General features: G+C 39.9%; 1 protein-coding gene across 6 annotated transcripts in view; it reads right to left on the bottom strand.

Annotated features, from left to right (window-relative positions):
- Positions 1-395: 395 nt before the first annotated feature.
- The window catches only part of Ptprz1 (protein tyrosine phosphatase receptor type Z1), a 161,478-nt gene continuing 138,238 nt past the window's right edge, over positions 396-23,635 (bottom strand). For 4 of the 6 annotated variants that reach the window (XM_051175741.1, XM_051175742.1, XM_051175744.1 and 1 more), the window contains 13 exons: positions 21,847-21,929; positions 20,902-21,036; positions 19,604-19,738; positions 18,048-18,211; positions 16,313-16,448; positions 14,460-14,606; positions 9,682-9,775; positions 9,275-9,348; positions 7,969-8,097; positions 6,551-6,697; positions 3,451-3,593; positions 2,685-2,820; positions 396-1,332 (listed from right to left, as the gene is read on the bottom strand). In XM_051175741.1, the coding sequence (XP_051031698.1) occupies positions 1,192-1,332; positions 2,685-2,820; positions 3,451-3,593; positions 6,551-6,697; positions 7,969-8,097; positions 9,275-9,348; positions 9,682-9,775; positions 14,460-14,606; positions 16,313-16,448; positions 18,048-18,211; positions 19,604-19,738; positions 20,902-21,036; positions 21,847-21,929 (1,664 nt within the window). In that variant the 3' untranslated portion in view covers positions 396-1,191. Of the gene's footprint in view, positions 1,333-2,684; positions 2,821-3,450; positions 3,594-6,550; positions 6,698-7,968; positions 8,098-9,274; positions 9,349-9,681; positions 9,776-14,459; positions 14,607-16,312; positions 16,449-18,047; positions 18,230-19,603; positions 19,739-20,901; positions 21,037-21,846; positions 21,930-23,635 lie in introns of all 6 variants that reach the window. The other 2 variants (XM_051175743.1, XM_051175745.1) reach the window with 1 other exon arrangement.

Here is a 23,635-nt window from a genome sequence, read left to right as displayed (position 1 = left end):
ATAAAACTTTTAATTGTCGTGGCAGCTTACATTTCAGAGGTTCAGTTTATTATCATCATGGAGGAAAACATGGTAGCATGCAGGCAGATGTGGTGTTGGCTACATCTTGACGAGAAGGCAACAGGAAGCTGATTGCCTGACGAGGTGGTATCCTGAGCATAGGAAATGTCAAAGCCTGCCCCCACAGTGACACACTTCCTCCAACAAGGCCATCCCCACCCCAACAAAGCCACATATCCTAATAGTGCCATTCTCTATAGGATTATGGGGGCCAGTTACATTCAAACCACCACAGGTCCCATTTTTTTGAGCTCTTCACTATTTCTCAGTGGGACCCAAATTCATGATCTTCTAGCACACAAAGGTCAGCACAACATTCTGCAATTGAACACAAGTTAATGGCAATATATTTATTTTTGCAATTTCTTGGATAAAAACAATTTAAGGAATGTTGGTAAGGTGTTATTCTCATAAAACATCTTTTAAAACAAGTGGTTTCTTATTTTCCACAAGAGTTAAAATGACATGCAGAAACAGGCTTAGTTCCTTGGCTAGCACAGTCAAGTTTTAGAAGACATGTTGAGTAAGTAAGACCAGAGAATAAACTACATCATTAAACTCAAGGACACCACTAGAAAACTCACACAGTAGTAAAATATAAAAATCTACAATTATAAATATAAATTTGGTCCATGGAGACACCAGAGCAGTATTTACATAAGTTACTAGATCACTGCTACTTCAGGTAAGTACTGCAGTTGTAAAATGTTGAATATCATCAGAGATAAAGTGGTTTACTTACAATCTACTATATTAAAAGTTACCTTTCTAGCAAACATGATGATTGCTACAAATACAGCTAAAACTTTGACACTTATAAACAAACATGTACCAAGGATGTTGATTCCTATTATCTATAAATTGGATTTTTCTGTTAAAACCAATATGAGAAAAAATACCACAATTCAATTCTTAGAAATACTGTAAAATTCAATATTTTAGTTTGAACATAATAAGTGAATTACAAGAAGTCTCTCAAAAAGGCACACGTTGTTAATGGTGTCAATTTGGCAGCAGAACGAGTTACTGTCATGTCATGGAAAGTAAACAGACAACAGAACAGACTCATTTTTCTAATTTTAGAAAGAGGAGAACAATGCTTAGACTGGGCTGTCCTTCACCCTTTTGGTGTTAAACCAAAGACTCTAGGCTTTCAGCCCTATTTGTATCAGGCAAAGCTGCACCATTACTATCCAGGGAGGCGGATGGATTCTCTTCCTGCCTTGTGCTGACGAGGCTGAGGACCACTTTGTAGAGAAACTGATACTGTTCCTAGAAACACAGAAGCAGACAGGAAGCTCAGCAGAGACATGATTTTGCATAAAGTAGGAGTGATTTCAGACACATTTTGGCACTGTTCAAGAAGGGCACAGATATGTATTAAGGGACTGAGCTCAGCTGAGGTTCACAGTGTACATTTGGCTTTATATGTTTGGTTAAGCTGAAATTGCTTTGCAATGAGTAAATAGTCATTGAATTTAGAGAAGAAACCCATGCAAATTGGACAGTAACAAGCACTCGGTTCTTGCTTTGTTGTTTCCTGTAGTCAGAAGATGATGCAAATGAACTCCGTTGGTGCTCAGAGCCTACAGTCTTTTCAAAAGCCACATCTTCTTTCCTTTTCCTGCCTCTTTCTTTCTTAGTCTCATATCTCCGAGACTGGTGTTGAACTCACTGTGTAGCTGAGGATGACCTGATCCTCTTGTCCCTACCTCCCAAGTGATAAGGCTACAGGCGTGTTCTAGTCATCCAGTTTATGAGGAGGCAGGGATCAAAATGAGTTTTGTACATCTTAGAGAATCATTCTACCAACTGAGCTAAACCCCCAACCTTCAAAACTAAGCATCTTATTTTCCTCTAATTACTCTTGTTAAAAAAAAACATGTTTCTGTGTATCTACAGAAAGAGCTCAACAAAGACTGTCATATCACCACAGCAGATCACCTGACAGCAGACGCTGTCATCAAATGTTCTTCACACTCTATCATTCTGTCTGGGGCTCGATTGTCTACCTTGAGTAAAGGGGTTCCATGCTCCCAGGTGATCTTTCTATGAAGCCCTTATCTGTAATCAGCTAAGAAACTGACAGTGACACCAGGACTTCCAAATTCACCGGAGACTCTCCAAGCTTCTTATTGTTTTGCTACAATAATACCTTTCAGGATTTTTCTAAACTGAACAATGGAACAAGAAGTGTTGTGCCTATTTCTTGACTGAATATGTCTCTTTTAAAAGCACTCAAGAATTAGTTATTTGTTAACTTCAGAGACTGGATTTGACTAGAGAAAGCAGTTAATAGTTCTAACATTTAAATCTTTGGGGTATATCTCTGGCTGTTCTGTGAAGCCCCCCACTTGGGCCCCACAAATATAACTTCAGTTTGCTGAACAAATCAATTTGTTGGTAATTTCACTAAACATATTAAGACTCACAACGAATCTTGTAAAAAGGGCACGGAGTAACTTAATTTATTTTTAAAGTCTGCCAGTCTTCTGCAAGGTGCAGACTTGTAATGCAGCTTGAATGCTGCCCACCACTGTGACCTTCTTTATATAGAATAAAAAAGACTTTAGTACCATGTGGGAAGTGATATTTCAACAACAAAGATGAGATTCATCACTTACAATGTCAGTGAAGACTCCTGGCCTCATTAAATTGATCATCTTAGCTACTTGATAAACATCCATGGAATTTTCTTTTTCTAGTTGGTGCATAAGTGTTGTCAGAGCACAGAAAGTTCCTGCCGTTACTCCTCCATGCCTTGCAGTAAAAGAGAAAGGGCAAAGACTCCATTCAGATGCAGCAAATAAATTTGTAACTCAAAGCACAGTCTGAGATGGTGGGTCTTTCCTTCTTTTGATTGTGCGGTATCTTTCATGCCATTAAAACAAGATCATTTATGCTTTGTTATTTGTATTCTATGAAAGTGGTGGAACATGTTTGGCTGAGGTTATAATATATAACTCTATACTTTATAGAATGGATATATAACACAATTCTAGAATTTTTGGTTGTTACAGAAACAGAAAAATTCGGCCAAATAGAAACAAAAACAACAACAACAAAAAAGGCAAACAATGGTAATTTTTACTCCTTTTTTAATGAAGTAAATACCTGAGACACATCCTGGGATAGTTTCTACAAGATTCCAGTGCTGAAACAGTGTCTCATCTCAACAAATGCTCCCACTATAAAGTGTAAGAGCAGACTCTGTTCATATACCAAGAGTAACAGAAAAGGGGAAAAGTTCTGTGTGACCATTGATGATGAGCAGCAGGAAATCCACCCTGACTGAGTCAGCACACAGGCGCAAAGCATCAGGCTGGTCTGAGGACAACAGAAGCAAGCACATATCCAGAGGTGTACAATGATTAAGACTGTGAAACTTACTCATCATGAACAATCATGGGCCCATCCCTGCTAGCCGCTTCTTCTTTGATAATACTTATAAGTTCAAATGTTTTACTAATGGGACTATCTGGGTTTGGCCATTTGGGGCACTGGAAATGCCTTACTTCCAGCACATAATCATCCTACGAGAAGAAAAAACAAATTAGAGTTTTTAAAAGAGTGATGCTGGCTAGCGACAGTTTATCTTGAGTGGAATAACTGGGAAACATTAGAAACTGAAGCTTGATGATAAAAACAGGGCATGCTATATTTGCAGTACATGGCTCATTGTGGAAGGAGAAAATCATTGCAATGGGACATTCATCAAGAACAGATCTATTCACCAGGGTAAAAAAAAACCATTATCTCCTTTTTAGTCCTTTTTTGTGTGGGGTGTGCTTGTATACACGTGTGTGTGGGTGCACATGGAGGTAAAGGGTTGATATCAAGTTCTCTAATTTTTCTCTGCCTTATTCTTTGAGACAGGATCTTCCATCTAAAATTTAGTGATTTGGACTAGATTGGTTGGCCTGTAAACCCTTTCTCTTCCTATCTCTAGTGCTGGGATTATAGTTATGCAGCACTGTGCCTGGCTTTCATGTTACTACTTGAAACAGATTCAGGTTCTTAGGCTTCACTGGAAAGCCCTTTAGCATCGGGTCCATCTTCCCAACCCCTTCTTTTCAGTTCTAGAAGGAAATCTTATTTGTGGGCGAATCATGTCAATTCTAATAAACCATGAAAGCATTCCATAAAGACGTGTCTGTATTGCTAAATTTTAAGTTACAAAAGGAAGTCTTCAGTGTTAAAGTTTGTTAGGAAAACAGCATAGAGATCTTCAAACTCCAGCAGTACTCATCAGAACGAGGTGAGACAACGCAATGGGAAAACATCTGGGAAGGGGTAGAGGTCTCCTATGAACTTCAGTCTCATCTACTTTTGGTGTGACTAACAATCAGAACCCAGGACCCATACAGTATCCTTAGGCATACCCAAGACATATTTTCATACGTGTAAACACATTCAGGGAGGTACCACTTGTAATCTGAACAAAACAAAATGAAGCAAAAAAGAAAACAGTAGTGGTCCAAATACAGAAACCATACCCAATATGTTAATAGTAGAAGCAAACAGGTTTGACATATACCCAATTATGTGAATAAATGTCACAATGATATAATGATGCAAAATAGTAAAAAGTTGAAGTGTACATAATTTATTTAAGGTCAAAATGTAAAGTCAAAACAACACAATCTTAAAACTGGGATAAAAGGTGACATCATGAAGTAAATCAAAAGAATTCAGGAAGAAGCTACTGTATCTAAAGGGAGGGTACTATAGATGAGTAAAAGCATAAGGTATATGAAGGTCAAGGTTATGATCCTTTTTTAAACTCAGTAGCCAGCAAATCATTTAATATATCACTCTAATATACACAATTTATTAATCTAACTTTATTATATAGCACTATTTTTAAAATAGTCCATAAAAAGCAATAGATTTTGACTTTAGTTTGGTCATTTAACAAACTTTCTAGATGTTGAAGTGAGTCTGGTCCATACAGCAAAAACTTTACCTCTTTACCAACTTCAAGTGCTATGACATTAATAAGACAGTAGCTATAAACGAAGTGAATGGAAATGACTACTTTGTCTTGCCTTCCTGACCATTGCTTTAGTACTACCTCTCATTCCTGGGCTGGATTTCTGGAGGTTAGGGCATACCTGAGGTGCACTACCTAGAATCAATCATGAATGTTTACTGTTTTGAGAGTTTTCGGTATAATACTAGGAAAAAGCTGTATTTCCTAAGGCTGAGCTAGGCAACGAGGGTGATCAGGATAGTCAGTATGACAAGACAATGGATATCTAATGAGTATTTTCTTGAAATAAGCCTTCTTACTAACTTCAGAAAGCTATGGAAGAAAGGCATGGCAAAGTGCTGATTTTAAAACATAAGAATTAGAGTTAGGAGCCTGGAAAGATGGGTCAGCAGTTAGGAAGAGCACTAGCAGATCTTGCAGAGGACAGTTCCTAGCACCCACATGATGGCTCACAACCATCTGAAGCTCCCATTCTACAGGATCTCATGACCTCTCGTGGCCTCCGTGGGCACTGCATGCATGTGGTGTACAGGCATACACAGACAAAATACCCATCCAACAATCTGAGCAATAGTGGAGAGGCTACCTTAAATGCCCTTCCCTAATAATGAGATTGATGACTACCTTATATGCTATCATAGAGCCCTCATCTAGTAGCTGATAGAAGTAGAAGCAGACACCCACAGCTAAACACTGAGCCAAACACCTGGAATCCAGTTGCAGAGAGAGAGGAGTGGTGAGCAAAGGGGTCAAGACCAGGCTGCAGAAACCCACAGATTCAGCTGATATGAACAAGAGGGAGCCCATGGACCCCAGTCTGATAGCTGGGAAACCAGAATAGGACCTAGCCAGACACCTGAACATGGGTCTCAGTTAGAAGGCCTAAGCAGTCTATGGGACCTCTGACAGTGGAACCAGGATGTATCCCTGGTGCACAAAAATACTTCAGGAGTACATTCCCCATGGAGGGATACTCTCTTAGCCTAGAGACAGGAGGGAGGGCCTAAGCCCTACCCCAAATGACTTGACAGATTTTGATGATCCCTCCAGGAAGGCATCACCCTCCTTGGGGAAAGGGATGGAAGGGGGTGGAGGGACATTAGAGGATGGGAGGGAGAGGGAACTGGGATTGATATGTAAAATAAGAAAAATATAATAATAAGGAAAATAAAAAATAAATCTCCAAGGAAAGAGAATTGGAATTACATTAAAAAAAAAAAATTCCAACCGAAGTTCTGTCAGCCACCAAGTTGGAGTAGAAGGAAAATCTTTGTTTTTCTCAGTACACAGAAGTTATGAATTGTGTAATTTATAAAAGATCAATACTTTGATGATTCTGAAAGTAAAGATGGTAATTAAAGGAATTTTGATTAGTTCTGAGATTGTCTCAATTTGCAATGAATAAGAACCCTTTCCATGTCTAAGAAAGATTCCCAGGTTAGCACATGCCTCACACATAAGCAGGATAGATATTCATCCTTTAACTTGTTTCCATACCTGTGTTGCTTCTAAGATGAAGTCTTGAACTATCAGCTTTTCCTCATTTGATAGACATTTGTGTTCCTCAGACATAAGAGTGACTTTGAAGCTTTCACAATTAATAGGCTCATCTTTATTTGGCCAGTAAACAAATTCATCTTCTGCCTGGAAGAGACCAAGAAGTATATAGATTTTCATAAGCTAGCTCAATGGCCTGATTATGAAATAAGATGAATTAGTTGGCATAGACATTTTGAATCAAATTTTTCTTTGAATAGCAAAATTTACCATTAAAAATGTTCTTGATATCTTAATCCAGACTGGATTTATGTGTAAAGTAAAACATCACACAATCAAAATTATTGCTGTGGCAGTTTGTGCTGTTGGCTTATCAGAAGTGTTGGTAAGCCTGTTGCTTCTATAGCTGACAACTGAGTAGTACTGGTAAAGCAAGAAGAGTTCACCAATTTCTAGCATGGTTTGGAATCTCTGTGACTTTAAATTCATAAACTGAGTATGAGGGTTATGCAAAGTCCGAGTCAAATATTAATGTTTACTAACTCTTTAGGTTATAAAAACATAGAAAGAAGAGTAGATATATGACTGATATTCTGGTTCTGAAGAGATCCTTTCTTTACAAGTTTATTTATTTATGTTTTAAGTAAAGCTTTCCAGCATGGACCATGGGGTACCAGTCTAGCTGAGGAGCAATTGGCAGGTGAGTGCAGCACGGGCAGGAAGATTAATTCTTCTTTGGGACTATGGCACTTGTAGGGTGCCTATGTTCCAGTGGATAGTGACATACCCATGCTTACATGGTCAACAATAATTGTAGAGAGCTCTTAAAATACAAAGCAAAACAGATCAAGTTGGGAGAGGTGTGTGCTGGGAAAATCCAGAAAGAGTTGGGGGTGGGTATGATCCTATTTCATTGTATACATGTATAGAATTCTCAGAGAATAAATTTAAACATTTACCAAATCTCTGTTTTCTTCATAAAAAGACTACCAAATCTACATGAAACAGCCTTGGTTGGTATTATTAAGAAGATGTAACTACTTCTTTAAGTATGCTTTCATTGGATTTTAAACAAAATAACACAATAAAAAAAGAGAGAGACTTAGATGGAATTTTCAACAAAATATTATGTATTTTATCTTTTAAAAGTGCAAATAGAAGAGTACAGACTTGTTTAATTTGTGGTTGCAATCCTGGTATGCTTAAGCAGTGCCACAAATGCATCTTTAGCAATTTTAACTCATTTCATTTAGATCTCCCATTCATTAATTTGGTCCAATGGAACTCTGTAACCAATCTAGTTTAGTGACATTTGTTTATTAGGTAGAAATAAGATCACTTTTCTTGTGTTTATGATAGGCTTCCAGCTAGTGCAATATTGTGTTTTCCTTATAAGAAACAAACCAAAAGTGACATACCATGTTTTGACCATCTGGAATCATAACCACCAGCTGGGCATTATGATCCCATATCATTCTCCAGAAGTCCTTAATGGTATGCAGAAGGGGATGCTGGGTGATGATGAATTCATTGCTCTGGTAATAACCCTACAAAACCAAAGACAAGATTTAAAAAAGAAAGCCCTGGCATAGGACTATAGGACTAGACAGAGAAACATGTTTTATGTTAAAGCAGAGTATTAAATTTAGAACAAGTATTACAACCAGCATTTGTTGGGCACTGTCTATATGCAAGGTACAGCTTTCTTCCTGTTAAGGGGTCTATGAGATAAAAACTATAATCCTCATTGTAAAGGTGATTAAACTGGGTGACATTAAATGTTGTGGACAAGGGCTGTTACCTCTAAGAGTAGAAGTACCAAAATGTTGCGTGCATGTTTCTCTTGCACTAGGTAGAGTGGAAAGCCATGGCATAATTTATAATAATCCTTATTGTTCACAAACACCTGGCTTCAGAATATGAAATCTCACAGCTCTTCACCCCGGGTTGCCTTCCATGTCCTGACCCCGCTGGCTGCCTCAACTATGACGGGGATCAGAAAGACTCCTGGAAATGGTGTAACTGGATCAAATGATTTCTATGCTCTTTACTCAACTAAAAATGCTTCCCTTGCAGTGTGGTCTTTCACTACTTCCACAGACTCATTTGAAAGGGGGTGTGTTAGACTACAGTGTAACTGCTCATTTCCTCATTTCCCACATGCGTGTTCTTAGGCCATTTCTTTACTGGCTCACTAGAACAACAGTTTGGGAGTTACAATTAGGACTCTCTCATTTGAAACCAAGCTGTGTGACTGACCATCCTGAGGTGGTAATAAAAGACACACAAAACCAAAGCACTCATCCATTCAGCAGACAACCTAATTGTAGAAGGTTGTTAGAAATTCAGTAGCTCAAGTGAACCCAGGGAAGAGCTGTGCTGAAAATCCAGGGTGCTAATTTTAGTGAATTTGGGCTTTGCTGAAGCGGATGTGTCCTGCCTCTGCCCCAGGTCTGTGCACATGAATGAAACATAGGATTTATGTTTGCTCATTAGCTCTGAGAGGTAAATCTGAGATCCTGTGCTTCCTTATTAATTTTGATGGACATTTCCTCAGTCTCAGCACACTTGAAAACATCAAGGTATTCCCCTGGTCACTAATGATTGTGTGTTACAGTTACTATATTGGACTGATGTCCTACAGGTGCTGTTACTGCGTCAGGGAGCCCTCTTTGCTATTAATTCTTCTAACACAGGCTCTTTCATGGTATCTCCTGGACTTACCATGATATAGGATGCATTGATGTAGTCCGTGCCTTCTCCACTCAGGGATGAAATGCCCACCCTTGATCTTTCCACTGGAACGCAGAACATTCCAAGTAAACAAACATGCTTACTGCAATGAACCATCCTCACCCCATCAACTCCCAAACGCAAAGTACATTTCTCAATGAATGCCTTTGATGCTCAAACTAATTGTTTAACTAATTATTAAAGTCAAGTTCTGCATTCGTGATAAGACTTCAAGGATTTGAGTCATTTTAAATAATCACATACTGGGTATAGTTAGAACACTATGGCGCCAGACATACTATAATTTAAGTACGCGTAACTATTACTGATAGATATGCAAGTCTCTTGTGATGGAAATAAAAACCTGAGTTGCTTTTCCACGATTCAGGGTGACTTACCAGGGATGATAGAGGACGTTCTGTTCTTCTCCCTGTTGCACTGCTTCAGGGCTGTCGAGTAGTCACTCTGAAGAATATTTGACTGACTCAGAAGCTGGGCAAGGGAGGCAAGGAAAAGTGAGGTCATTTCAGGCACTTCACTCGGATACCCAAACACACCAGCATGCCTCAACAAAAGAATGGTAATGTAATCATGGCCGACTTGTTTCCCAGGACTTGAGTTAAGCCCCTTCTTAGTGATGTCCCGAAGTGTCTAGGCTGCATTTCAAGATCTATGATCTTGAGGACATCTTCCTGATGGCTTCCTTTGTGGCCCTGTGTCCTTTTCCTCTACTTGCTCTCACTAGCGTTAAATAGTTACTTAGTTTTTGGAGGGAATCCTACAAACTAGTTCATCAGGGTGCTAAAAGGTATACTGTTGGTTTTCAGTCACTGAAATGTTAAACACTGTTTTATTGACACTGCCCTATAAATGTTTTATACATACACTATCTTGGTAGCAAATATTTATGTGACCCTTAAAATAAATGGGTTGGTTTTCCACCTAGATTTTTGAAAGTTTTTGTTCCTTAAAAATCTAGCATAGCCTTACAACTTCCCCCCCCCTGCCTTACAGTATGTTTTTATTTAAGTTTAGAAAATATTTATAAACTATTAATCATGTTTTATTTCCCCCCTTTCACGTCTGAAAACACTCTGTGCCCCTGGCTGATGTTGAATTTGTGATAGTCCTTATGCCTCAGCATCTTGAGTGCTGAGATTCCAGGTGTGAGCCATCATACCCAGCATGTTACTACTTAGTTTGTGAATACTTTCCACTTCCTGCAACAAGGACAGACTTGTCCATGTTCCTAGTATTTTCTCTCAGCTACCAGCCTGGGATGCTGGCCAGTCATTTCCAAGCACATCCATTCTGCAAACCACCGAGGTCTTCTTGTTTCATAGACTAGTCCTTCACGTGCATTCTCAATCCTACCTCTTTGCACTTACTAAGGATCTTTGCAATTCCAATTTTCTTCCTCCCACTAGTTTTAAAAGAAGCTCATATATCTATATTTAAAACATAGTCAAAATAAAAAATAAGCAACATAAAGACTGTCCTACCCTCTAGGCTTGTATTTCCAAGTAACTATCTTTATTATTCCTTTTCAGAGTCAAGTTTTAAGTGTATGTATGTATGTATGTATGTATGTATGTATGTATGTATATATATACATATATATTCATATTATTTGTGTACATGTATATGTATATGTGTGTATATCTCTGTGTGCATGCCAAATGTGTTCAGGAGCCCAGAAAGGATCAGAAAATGATATTATGTTTCTTGGAGCTGGAGTTATGTTGGTTGAGAGCCACCTGAAATGGGTGCTAAGAGCCAAACTTAGGTTCTGTGGAAGAGTAGCAATCAATCTCAACTGTTGACATACCTCTATGGACTTCAGAAAGCCACTTTTAAAAAAGAGCCGTGTGAGTTTTCTCTAGGCTTCCTCAAATCCAGTTGGTTTATAAAGTTTATTTTTAAAGCTTGGTATGCAAAGAGATGGGCATCATCAGAACATTTTCATACCCTTATGTCAATATAATCTACTCCAGTTGCCTTCCCCTTCCTCTTGTCTGATTCCTGCTATGTCCTTTTTGTTTGATTTATAACTGTTATCTGGCTTCAATGCACACTTCTCTGTCCCAGCTTTTGCAGTGGTCATCAGTGTGCTATGGCTAAGCCCCATTGCCTTTCCATAAGAATTCCTTTGGTATTTGTTCATTTTCCTCCTCTTGATACCTGATTTCTTTTGGATTCTTTTATCTTTCACTATCTCTTATTCTCTCATGCCTTCCATTTACCCTTCTTAACTGCTTTCATCCCCCGCCTGTTTTTAAGTGCTGGGGTTTGAGCCTAGGACATGGTATACACTAGGTAAGAGCTCTGTCTCTGAGCTGAATCTCCATACTGTCTCCCAAACCTTTTAAACACCTCATTTTTAGTAATCATCTTACTCAGTTCCAAGGCTCCAAATAATCCTCTCCAAGCTGGTCCAGTCTTTTTCTCCAGGCTTGATCTCTCCTACTGTTTGGATGCTGTATTAAGTTGCCTACTACACTTGTTAACTGAAGCATGTTCTATTATGGTTTCAATGTGCTCCTCAAGGCTTTATGTGTTCAAATTTAACCCCTACTGTGAGGTATTTTGGGTGTGAAAACTGAGGTCAACTATGGTGCATAGAGGTGGAGACTTGGGGAGGTGACTAGGATTATATTAAGTCTTCAGGTTGGAGCTCCTGTGAATGAATCCTAAGAGCTTTATAGGAGGTAGAGAGTTACACACACACACACACACACACACACACACACACACACACACACACCATGTTTCCAGGTGATGTTCTAAGGAGCCTGAGATCTTGCCACTTATCAAGAAGGCCACCAAGCAGATGTGACTCCTTGTCCCATGCATCCACAGAATTAAAGTTCAAGTAAACTTTTTATTTGTAGAGCTCTGTACCTGGGTAACTTCTTTTAGTAATGAAAGTCTTGCAAATATGGCTCTTGTACTTCAAAGTGTTGTAGACATAAAAGTGATCTGACCATCTTGTCCTCCACCACATCCTGCAACACATGCCCTTCTCTCTTGAATTCTCAATCACAGGGAATGATACCCCCTCCCAGTTAACAGAGTCTGAGCAGTTATATCTGTATTTTCTCCTTCCCCCAAACAGTGTCTTAGCATCTTATAAATTAAGCAAGGCACCATGAGACCAGGAGTTGAGTGTGCTCTCTTACTTTTTTTGAAAGATGTATTTTAATTTAAATTATGTGTGTGCTTATGTTTGTGTGTGGTTACATGCATATGTGAGTTTAAGTATCTGAAGAGTCCAGAAGAAGGTGCTGGATTCCCTAAAGCTGGAGCCACAGGCAGTTTATAAGCTGCCCAGAGTGGGTTCAGTGAACCAAGTGAACATGGGTCCTCTACTAGAGCAGTTCAAATCTTCTAACAGTTGAGCCATCTCTCTAGCCCTTCTTTTACTGTCTTTTTAAACTCATGTATATATTTTATGTATGTGTATGTGTGTGTTTCTGTAGAGGCTGGAGGTTGACACCAGGTATCTTCCTCAGTTATTCTCCAGTTAATATTTTCCTATTCTCATTCTCTGATGGAACCTGGAACTTACTGATTCAGTTGCACTGAAGAGTTAGCAAGCCCCAGAGAATGTGCAGGTACCTGCTTCCACAGGCTGGGATTACAGGCACTGGATCACTGGTGTGAAGCTTTTTCCATAGGGCTGGGGATTCAAGTGCATAGCTCATGTTCATGCAGCAAGCACTTTACCAACTGGGCTATTGCCCCAGCCCACAAGCTCAAGGTTCAGTACTAAATTCTGAAGCCTGCCACCTAATAGGTGTCTGGTAAATATTTATGGGATAGACAGGCAGTTTGTTTCAAGGAAGATTTTCTTTGCATAAAATTGAATGATACACACACACACACACACACACACACACACACACAAGAAAGGCAAATCTCTTTTTTGAACTGAATAGTTGAGGTGTTATATTTCTATTTAAATCCTGGATTATTCAGCTTAAGCCATATGAATTTTCTTATGTAGTGGGTAAATCATATTTAAATAAGAGTTGTACTGACAAAGTTTATATAAATTTAAATTTAAAATTAGGATAGCGAGAGGGCTTTTCACCTATGCAAGGCATGCTTGCAAGTTAACTTTTGTGTTTTATGTTCCTTTATTATTTCTAGAACCCAGACTGTGCACTTTGTCCAAAACATCCCTTTATGACCCCCATGGGCCTGCTGCGTAACACACAGCATCTTTCTGAAAACAAGTTCTGAGATCAGCAGTCATCTCAATCCTTCTTTTGCATTGCCGAAGCACAGAAGGGCGGTTCCTAGAAGGCAGAGGTAGGGTCTGATGGTTAGCACAATATGTTGTAGGCTAAGCAAAGAGGAAGGAGAAATAATCTCAGGCTAACGCTTCTGAACTTTTCCTAAGGTCTTTTCAATTATTTTCAGCTGTCCTTTCCTTAGACATTAACCTTGTTTCTCCCTAAACCCTGACGAGTTTGAGGGTAGCATGGGGTAGATTGCAGGAAAATTGCGGTCCTCATTTCAAGTTTGTGCCTGAACTTTCTCTGGTACAAGATGCAGGTCTGCTAACACACACTTTCTGGAATCTTTGCAAAGTTATTTATGAAAGCCAGACCACTAGTGTTCTGGAAATACGGGGACAAACAAAGCATGTTTCCCTTTCCTCATTGGTTTTCTGACAGGAGACGGGTGGGTGGGAGAAACTGGGGTTGAGGAAGCTATTATAGATAGGTGACCTACTCTAGTCTGAGGGTTTCAAGTGAGACACAGGCTATTTCAAAGAGTAGTAGGAACAGCCTGAGCCGCTGCACTTGTGCTGAAGTGCACTGGGTTTTTTTTCAAAGCTAAAAGAGCTCTTATCCAGTGTGTATTCTAAGTCCTGTCTGTTCATTCTGTTATGCTGTGTCCTTCTTCTCTGGGTCACATCTGCATTTATGAAAGTTAGTTGAAGCTTCTGACAACTTTTCCTCTTGGTACTCAGAATTAGGCATCTCTTTAAAAATCTGCCTAGTGGCCCTGTAACCTGTTGTAAGGAACAAGGGTGATTTAAACACAAAGCCATTATTCCAGCAATTCTCCCAACTACTCCACATGGCCTTGTCTAGTCAGATGAGGAGTTACAGTGACGTTCATTTCTGTAGTGACACCCGAGAGGCATGTAAGCAAGCAAACTCACCTGGAATTGTTTCTCTAATTTTGTCTTGCCTGTTGGTCCTGGTATGAGGAGGGTATTCACATAGGAATGAATGTGGCTGTCTGGCACCTCTGTTTCTTTGCTGAGTATGGCCTCAACTAGTGTGTCATGAATGAAGACATACTGCTCCTGAAAAAAAAGGCGATAGGAAAACTGCTTTACGCTCTCTGACAGATACCTAGGTGTAAGAGTATTAACTTGCATTGACAGAAAGCTAGAGTTCAACAAAAATGGTTGAGAGAGGTCCTGCCAGATTGCTAATGAACCCCGACAGGAGAGCTGGCTGGAGAGGAGGTGGCCCAGACAGAGACAACCTCTTCTCATTCCTCCTCTGTTAGTCTCATGTTGGTCTTGGTGACGAGGAGGACAGAAGACTTGCAAGTGCAAAGTCAAGTCCTCCACCACCCGTAGTCTTGAACCTCACTGTTTCCCATGAGGAGCACTCTGCTGACTCCAGAGCTTCTGGGGGACTTGCCCAAGTGGCTACTTTCCTGGTATGAGCCAAGTGCTTTCCGGGTTAGGTAGGCTGTCATTTCAACACAAACCTAGACGTTCCTGGGAAGAGAAACTTGAAATGAAGAATTTTTCCCTCCCTTACCCTATGAGTGTGTCTATGGAGGCATTTTCTTGATTAATAGACATGGGAGGGCCCAGACCACCCCACTGTGATGATGCCATCCCAGGGCAGGTCGGTCTTGGCTGCATAAGAGAGGTAGCCGACAAGCCAGGGGAATCAAGAGTCAGCATTCTTTAGGAGTCTCTGCTTCAGTGTCTGACCGGTCTTCCTATCTTCCAGGGTGGTAGACTGCAACCTGTAAGCCCAAACCAAACCTTTCCTCCCTAAGCTGGTTCTGGTTAGTGTTTTGTCCCAGTAACAGAGAACAAACTGAAACAACTGGGTTCAAGATTGTCTAGTTTGAACTGAATGATATTCCACTAATAAGACTTTTCTCTGGTCATGTCTCACAGAAAGTCATCTCAATGATGAAATTTATTTATTTATTTATTTATTTATTTATTTTGTCTCACACTAGTCACATATTTCTGATTATTCTTGAGGCAGTAGCATAGCTTTCAATTTACAATCATTTTTACTTCAAAACAGGACAGAATAACACAGAGATCTATAAACTCTGTCCTGGCTTAAATATGATCATGCATTCTAAATAGAAGGAACAGAATCCATTAATTGCCTGTGCTGAGCAGCTTTAGGTATTTGCTAGCATGAGTTGATGTTGACTCTTCTACTAATTCTAAAACTTTACCATATCTAGTGTCATCTGAAAGTCCTCATTTTGTCACAACATGGGCAGAATTTAGCTGGCCTATCCAGACTCATTTGTAACTTAAGATTATAGGTGAATTGCATTTCCCTGAAAGATAAATTGAAACTCAACAGAGGAATATATCTGAATATAGAATATAAGGGCATTACAGATACAATTACCTTTTTCAGGTCAGCTGGCCTAGACTGGTAACTGGCATTCACATTAGAGGTGGGGAATTTAGACACAGAGGGAAGAGAGCCAATAGAAGACAGAGGGAGAGGTTAGAATAATGCTACAATGATCCAAGATACCTGCAGCCACCAGAGTCCAAAACAAGGCAAGAAAGGATATCCCCTTCAAACTTCTGAAGGACCAAAGTTCTGCCAGCACTTCACTGATGGGCTTCTTCTGACCTCAGACTCTAGCAAATGCATTTCTGTCATTTTTACCCTTCCTTTAAGTAGTCCCTCCCTATGACCATCCTCAGAGAACAACACACTTAGATTGATTTCAGTGGCACCACCATACATTAGATTACTAAAGTTATATTTTAAAAACAAACCATACCTCTGTCTGCACCAAATAATTCCTTTGTGAACGAATGTGTTTTAAGAAGCCGAATATGTTGACGGTCCCTTCGTGTTGAATCTGTTGCAACATACTGTCAAGCACAATGTATGTGCCCGTTCTGCCCACGCCAGCACTGATCAGAGGAAGAGAAAGCAATGCCTTAATGTCAATTACAAAAGGAGAGTGAAAGTAGGTCACTATTAGCTGTCATGTTGAGAAAAAAATGGCTTCCTTCCCCCAAGTAAATATGCCATGTATGAATGCAGTGATCTAAATTTGTAGAGTTTGTCAGTTTGGGATAATGCTTTTAAAACAATAAGTTTACTTTTGGGTTTGTTTCTGCTGTGGGTCAAACTGCTGGGCCACCTGGCCGTTTCTGAGGGATGTTTTAAAAATAGTTCCAACAGTTATTGTTGACTGTTAAAGGATGGAATCTTATACATTGGGGGACAGTGAGTGGAGTAGACATTTAGTTTGAGAGGCGTGAAAGCATCAGCTTCAGAAAGTTCTGAAAGGCAAAGGTCCCTGGGTCTGTGCTGCCAGGGAGACATGTTTGCAAAGGTTTTGACACAATGAGGAAAAAGGAATTTGATGGGGCTTTCAGGTGAAAATTCATTTCAGTGAGTCTGCAAGGAATAAAACACAACTCCTATCATTTGTAAAGGGCCATTATCACCCACCTTCTTCAAAGCCTCTGTCTGCGGGACACAACTCAGGCAGCACTTCTTTTCAAATGTCCCCACAAGTACTATAGTGAGAATTAGCGCCTGTTCTGCACAATAGCCAGGTCCTTGTCCCTTCGCTGAGAGACAATCCCTGACCTTCAGAGCTCGTTTTCTTGCATTCTCTGGTTTTCTCCAGTTTATTGTCAAACTACTAGATTAAAAACCCTCAGGATCAAGCTCTCCCCTCTACCTGAGAATAAGACCAAGTAGGTGATTAGAATGTCTTTGGATGAGCTGTGTATCAAAGGCAAATAGTCGCCCCTGTGAAACCACAGCCACTGCCTCTACACAGATACTGCGTGGACCGGTGAAAGCAATTTTATCACTTATGAAGCTCCACACTTGGTCAGTGTTAGCTGCAGTTATTTTAACTGTAAAAATTAGAGTGGCATATCTAGCACAAACTGTTCTCTTTTCTCCCTCACCCAGTGAGGCTATTTCTATTTATCAACCTCCTCTTGGAAATTCTAGTTCTTGGGCAACAACAAATTGATAACAGAGTCAACGTGACTCTGAAGAAGCTGCGGGAACAAGAAAGGGATTTTGGGGGCCGAAGTATTTAAAAAAAAAAAAAATTCAGGTTTATTTTGCAAAATTTCTCCTAGTCCGAGTGCCTTGCTTTCTCTAAAATAAATCTGGCATGATAACTCTACAACAGATTAAGTCAGAACTGCGGGGGGGGGGGATATTTTAAGCATCTTCATCCTATGACGTTGTGTGTTGCTAATAGGTGTTTAAGAACAAAACAGTGAGGTCCCTATCTCACACAGTCAATAAGCTGAAATCCAATTCACATAGACCAACACCCGCTGCTCCGACATTTCCAGCCTTCCAATTGTGAGTCTAGCATATTCGTTCTTAATGGTCAATGCCTGTGGAGATGAGAAAGTATTCTCACTTCCCCTATTGCATGAAATCACTTCTAGTTGGGCAAAACTTGCTCCTCGAATCCCCTTGTGCCAGTGCAAGCGGTTCTGTGAGCCTAGAAGTACATCCCTGAGACTTACCTGCAATGGACAACAACTGGTCCCACTGCATGGCGCTTGGCCTGGGCTGCCTTTCTCACAAAGGTCAGCACTGGCAGTGAGTACTCTGGAACACCCATGTCAGGCCACTGAGTGTAATGATACTGTGTGACTAGGCGCCCACTGGATCTTCCTTTCTGTGAGCCCTGGAAGAGTTCAGACAGCTGATAGCAGCAAATAAGAATTATGTGTATTTATACACATACAGTATATAGTATATACATATGCTGAAGCATGGCTACATTGTGAGGTAGCTAAATTAAGCTAATTATCATACATACTATTTCACATACTTAGTTTTTGGTGAGAACACATACATATACACACATGCATTTATGTCATTTATGAGAGTCAACTTTACATGGCCACTTAGCTAGGCTATAGTAGCCAGATGTCAGTATGACAGAGATTGTGAAAGTCTCTGTCATAGATGTGGCTAAAATTTAAATTCACAGATTGGGCTGAAAAGCTCATCTGCCATGATGTGAATGAGACTGACCCAGTAAATTGAAGGTTTAAAAGCAAAGCCAGGTTTCCTGAAGAAGAGCTGCTTCTCAATCCTGCAGCATGAAGACCCCACTGGAATATTGGCTTGAAGTCTTGATGATTTGGGCTCTAACCTGCACAACCTTTATGTGAATTCCCATGTTCTAAATCTACCCCATTTGGATACATGTGGATCACTAAATGAAGCTGATTAACACATGTATTGTTGCACAAACTTTTTGGTGAGAACACTTAAGTTGGCACCGTGGATATTTTTAGTCTGTAATACATCATTTAATTTACAATCACCATACTATACAGTAGATCTCTTTACTGCTCTCTCCTTGCACCTTTAGTCAACACCAATCTAGTTCTCTACACTCATCTTGGCAGCTACCATTCTACTCTCTACTTCTAGAAGTCTAACTTTCCTTGAGACCACATATAAATAAGATCACACCATATTTGTCTTTCTGTTCTGGCTTATGGTACTTAACATACTGTTTTCAAGGTTCACATAAATTGTTCAAAATGATAGTTACCATTACTTAGTAGGGCTGAATAACATTTCATTGCAAATATATGCTCCAATTTTTTTTTACCAGTTCATCTGTTGGTATAATATGTCCATAATTTGTAATTTACTAGAGAGTTTTTATGTCAACTTTATACAAGCTATAGTTACTTTGGAAAAGGGAACATAGATTGAGAAAATGCCCCCATCACATTGGTCTGTGGGCAAGACCTATAGTATATTTTTTTTTCACTGATGTTTGACATGGGAGAACCCAGCTCACTGTGGACAGTACCACCCCTGGGCTGGTGGTCCTAGGCACTATAAGAAAACAGGCTGAGGAAGCCATGAGGAGCAAGATAATATGCATCTTTCCTCCATGGCCTCTGCATCAGGCTCCTGCCATGAGTTCCTGCTCTGTCTTCTCTCAGTGATGGACTGTTGCCTGGAGTCATAAGCTGAAATTAAACCCTTTCTTCACCAAGTTGCTTTTGGTCATGGTGTATTAGCACAGCAACAGAAACTTTAAAACACTTACCTTTTTTATCTTTGTGTTTCTTAGAGTGAAATTCCTCACAGTATAATAAGCAAGCACCTGTACATTCTTCTGGTTGACCAGGAAGCTTCCATATTCTTCACTACCTTCAGTAGGCCAGTACTGGTCACATTTTCTCTGTAAAAGAAAAACATAAATATGTAATTTTCATCTCTCAACCATCCAATGTCCATATATCACTTTTGAAATAAGTGAAGGTTTGGGACGGTGACATGGACTCTTCATTGTTACTATTGTATATACGGCCGTGTGTATGGGTGTTTTTCCATAGATAGCTATGCACCACTTGTGTGCCCACCGAGGTCAGAAAATGTCAGTGGATGGCCTGGAACTGAAGTTACAGAAGGTTGTGAACTGCTGTGTGAGTCCTGAGACTCATGCCTGGGTCCTCTGGAAAAGCAGCCAGCACATTCATTTCTCCAGCCCCATTAATAAAATATTGTTCACTTCTGAATTATTGTTCCTTTTCTCCTAAGTGATGGCAAATCCGTTGTAGATGACCCACAGTCAAAAAGCATAGGTCTGAAAGAAATCTCAGGCAATCTAATCCTATGTCTCCCTTTATGACAAAGGTAGTAAAGCAGGGAGCACTGAGTAACCACAGGCTCAGCACTCAAATCTAGGCTCCACGAACTGAAACCGACTTTGCTCTTCATTGGTTTTTATGAGTTCAATTTATTTTTCCTTACATTGTAAAAATGCATTGAAGAAATAGATAACTTGATTCCTAATGACAAAGCATTTTGATTGATAATGCCAACAGTTTCCTTTGAGTAGTTAGGATACTAGAATGAATACTATGGGAATGGAAAGCTGATTCAGCAGTTAAGAGCAACTGTTGTTTTTCCAGAGGACGTGGGTTCAATTCCTATTAACTGCATAGCAACTCACAAACTATAATTCCAATAACTTGTGATCCAATGCCCTCTTCTGGCCTCCACAGGCACCAGGCATGTGTGGACAGATATATACATAAGCGAAACACCTATACATAAAAGATAACAATAATTAAGAAGTATATCCATTATCTTTCATAATTTTTGCTGCGCTCTAATATTGATTGTATTAGAAATTAGAAGCAGCTCGGAATGATTTTATAGCCCTATCATGCCAGCATTTGGAGGTAGAGGGGATTAGGAAATAAAGATCAATTTTGTAGAGAGTTCCCAGTTAGCCTGTGTTACATGAATCTCTGTCTTAGAAAGCAAAACAAAATAAAATTATCTAATTAAAAGAACCCTTAACTAATGTGGGGGATGTCCTGACAAATTACTACTTACTCTTCCTTTCTCCACAAGGTTTGTTATCATAACGATGACTTCCACATTATGCTCCCATATCATTCTCCAGAAGTCTTCTGCCGTGGACTTCAGAGGACCCTGGGCAGCAATGTAGGCCTTTGGTCTGTTGTAGCCCTGAAGAAACAAATCACAAGCGTGTCCTGTTACCTGATGATGGGGAAACTGAAGATCAGAAGAGTGAAGTGACTTCCCAATATCACTGCTAGCCAGTGGCAGAGCTGGAATTCCAAGTACTTATATTATACCTCCCAACCCCACATTCTTTTGACACACAAACTGCCTCGCGTGGAAGCAGGAAGTAGATAGTTATAATGACTACACTCTATAGGTAGGGACTCGCTTCTCTGAACTCAGTGTTGAATGTAGCATTAACATGAAGACAGACAGACTGTGAGACAAGAGCCCAGGAAACGACAGAGGTCTGCTGACATCCAGTTGACCACACGGGGGAAACAAAGTAAGTTCTGGCATTATCTACCATTCTGAAGAATGCAACAAAGCTGATGGCATGAGGCTGCCTAAAGCCATAGAGGCTGAATACTGGCTTTATAATCTTATTTGCTTATTGTTTAGTGCTACCATGGGGAATTTTCAGTTTAGATTTATTGATCATCTGTGATATACATAACAATGTGCCAGGAAGTATGAGAAAATTCAAACTAAGTACTAAGCCTTACATTTATGGAGTTATCAGTCTATCTTAATATACATATTGTACCTGAAACATACATTTTAGGCTGAATTCCCTCTCACAAAATAACAGGATAGTACTTAATCTAAAGCCCTATAGCCACAGGCTCTCAAGTTTGCATTTTCATTTCATGAGATAACACTTATTATATACTGGTGTAAGCACATCATTGTGGCATAAGAAATTCAGGGCTTTACAAAATTTCCATAAAATTCTAAGTCAAATATACTTACATCAACATAATTGGCATTAATGTAGTCAGTCAGTTTCCCATCTTTTTCAGCAATCTGTGTGAGCTTAACTCTGCTATGATCATCTGGAACAAAAATGGAACAGAAAAGAATATACTTAAGGAAGTATAGTATATCCTAATTGGACAAATGTAACAAAGACACATGGAGAAGGATCTTAGATTTAATAGTTTCTCATGTGGTGTGGCCAGATATCCAGAAAATGGCATGCAGGTGCCCAAAGGGAGGTACACAGTGCAGAGAAATGTGAGCTAGAGAATATATTGGTGTAAGGAAGTGGTTCTCAGCCTGTGGGTCATGGCTCCCATAGGGTCACATAGCATATACTTACATCATGATTCATTACACTGGCAAAATTACACTTTTGAAGTATCAATGGGATAATTTTATGGTTGGGGGTCACCACAGCATGAGGATCCCTCAGCTGGGTCTCAGCATTAGGAAGGTTGAGAACAACTGGCATAAGATAGTATCCGAAGTTTTCAGAGGGGCTAGAATCTGAAGTTGGCATCGGAGATGGATTTATGAAATGGTCCGGGACTAGGAACAGTAGGGTGCCACTTGAGAGAAGAGCGATGGGACTTCAAAAAGCTGGGGGAGAGCGGCAGCAGATACTGAACAGGAAACTGGAAGAGGAAGAGGCCGCAGTGAAGGAAGCAGAGGGACCCTTGGCAAGGGTTTCAAACAAGACAAGGGAATAAGTGCTGATCAAATGGTAGCAATCCCATTGAGACACCAGACACGGATGCTTCTCTGTCAATAACTGGCTATGTGACTATGGACACATGTAAATAGATTTGTGGCTCCTGAAAGGTGGGTCTGGAACCCAGGCTGACCTGTTTCTATATTCCTATTCTAGTGAGTTTTCTTAAAATTGGGGTTGTTCCTCTTCATTTCTAAAATAGAGCTGTTAGTACCTGTTTTTTGCAGATTGTTTAGGCAGGAAATAAAACAGTACCAGTTAAGGATAACTGTCTCAGAGGAAAAAACAAACCCATAGTAGAACCTTCCAATAAAAATATTGTGTGAACCCCACTGACAGGAAGGCAGCATCTCTGGAAACTACTGAAGACAACATGGTAATTAAAGAGAGGAACATTCAACCCTGTAGGCTAGACTGGGACCAGAATGTAAGAAACCTTGTGGTAATGCATGTGGTTAGGAAGTTATCCAACCATCCCAGGAGAGAGGATAGAAGTTTTTACATTTTCTCCCTTAGAGGGAGGAAGGAACACGAAGCCAGATTTCAAGATATGGAGGGTATATTCTGCAGGCTACCAAAAGAGAAACATATATGCCAATCTAGCCATAAAACCTTCAATCTACAATGCTGTCCTCCCTTTCAAAATAAGCTTGGGCAATAATAGCACAAGGCATGTGGGAGTAACCAGTCAATGTCTAAATTGACCTAAGGCCCACTCCATGAGATGGCACTTATGCCAGACACTGCTTTGATGACCAAAAGCAAGAGACTACATAGCCCAGAGACCTACAGTAAAGCCAAATACTACTAGTCTTTAAAAAGAGAAAAAACAAAAAACCAAAAAACCCCCGAAAAACCATAGTGCCCTATTCAGCCACTATCAGAGAAACTTCCTCCTACAGTTGATGGGAACAAATTCAGAGACCCCGCTCCCTAGGGCCATACATTCCACGTAGAGGAAAGGAAAGAGACCATGGAATATTCAGCTCTAAATGGGATGTCTCCATCAAATCCCTCCCTTAAGAAGAGGCAAAAATATAAGAGCCAGAAGGGACTTAGGACGCCAGA

Source organism: Phodopus roborovskii, unplaced genomic scaffold (assembly GCF_943737965.1).
Source record: "Phodopus roborovskii unplaced genomic scaffold, PHOROB, whole genome shotgun sequence".
In the NCBI taxonomy this organism is placed as follows: Eukaryota; Metazoa; Chordata; class Mammalia; order Rodentia; family Cricetidae; genus Phodopus; species Phodopus roborovskii.
Note: the sequence above shows the minus strand (reverse complement) of the source record. Positions and strands in the feature narration are given on the sequence as shown.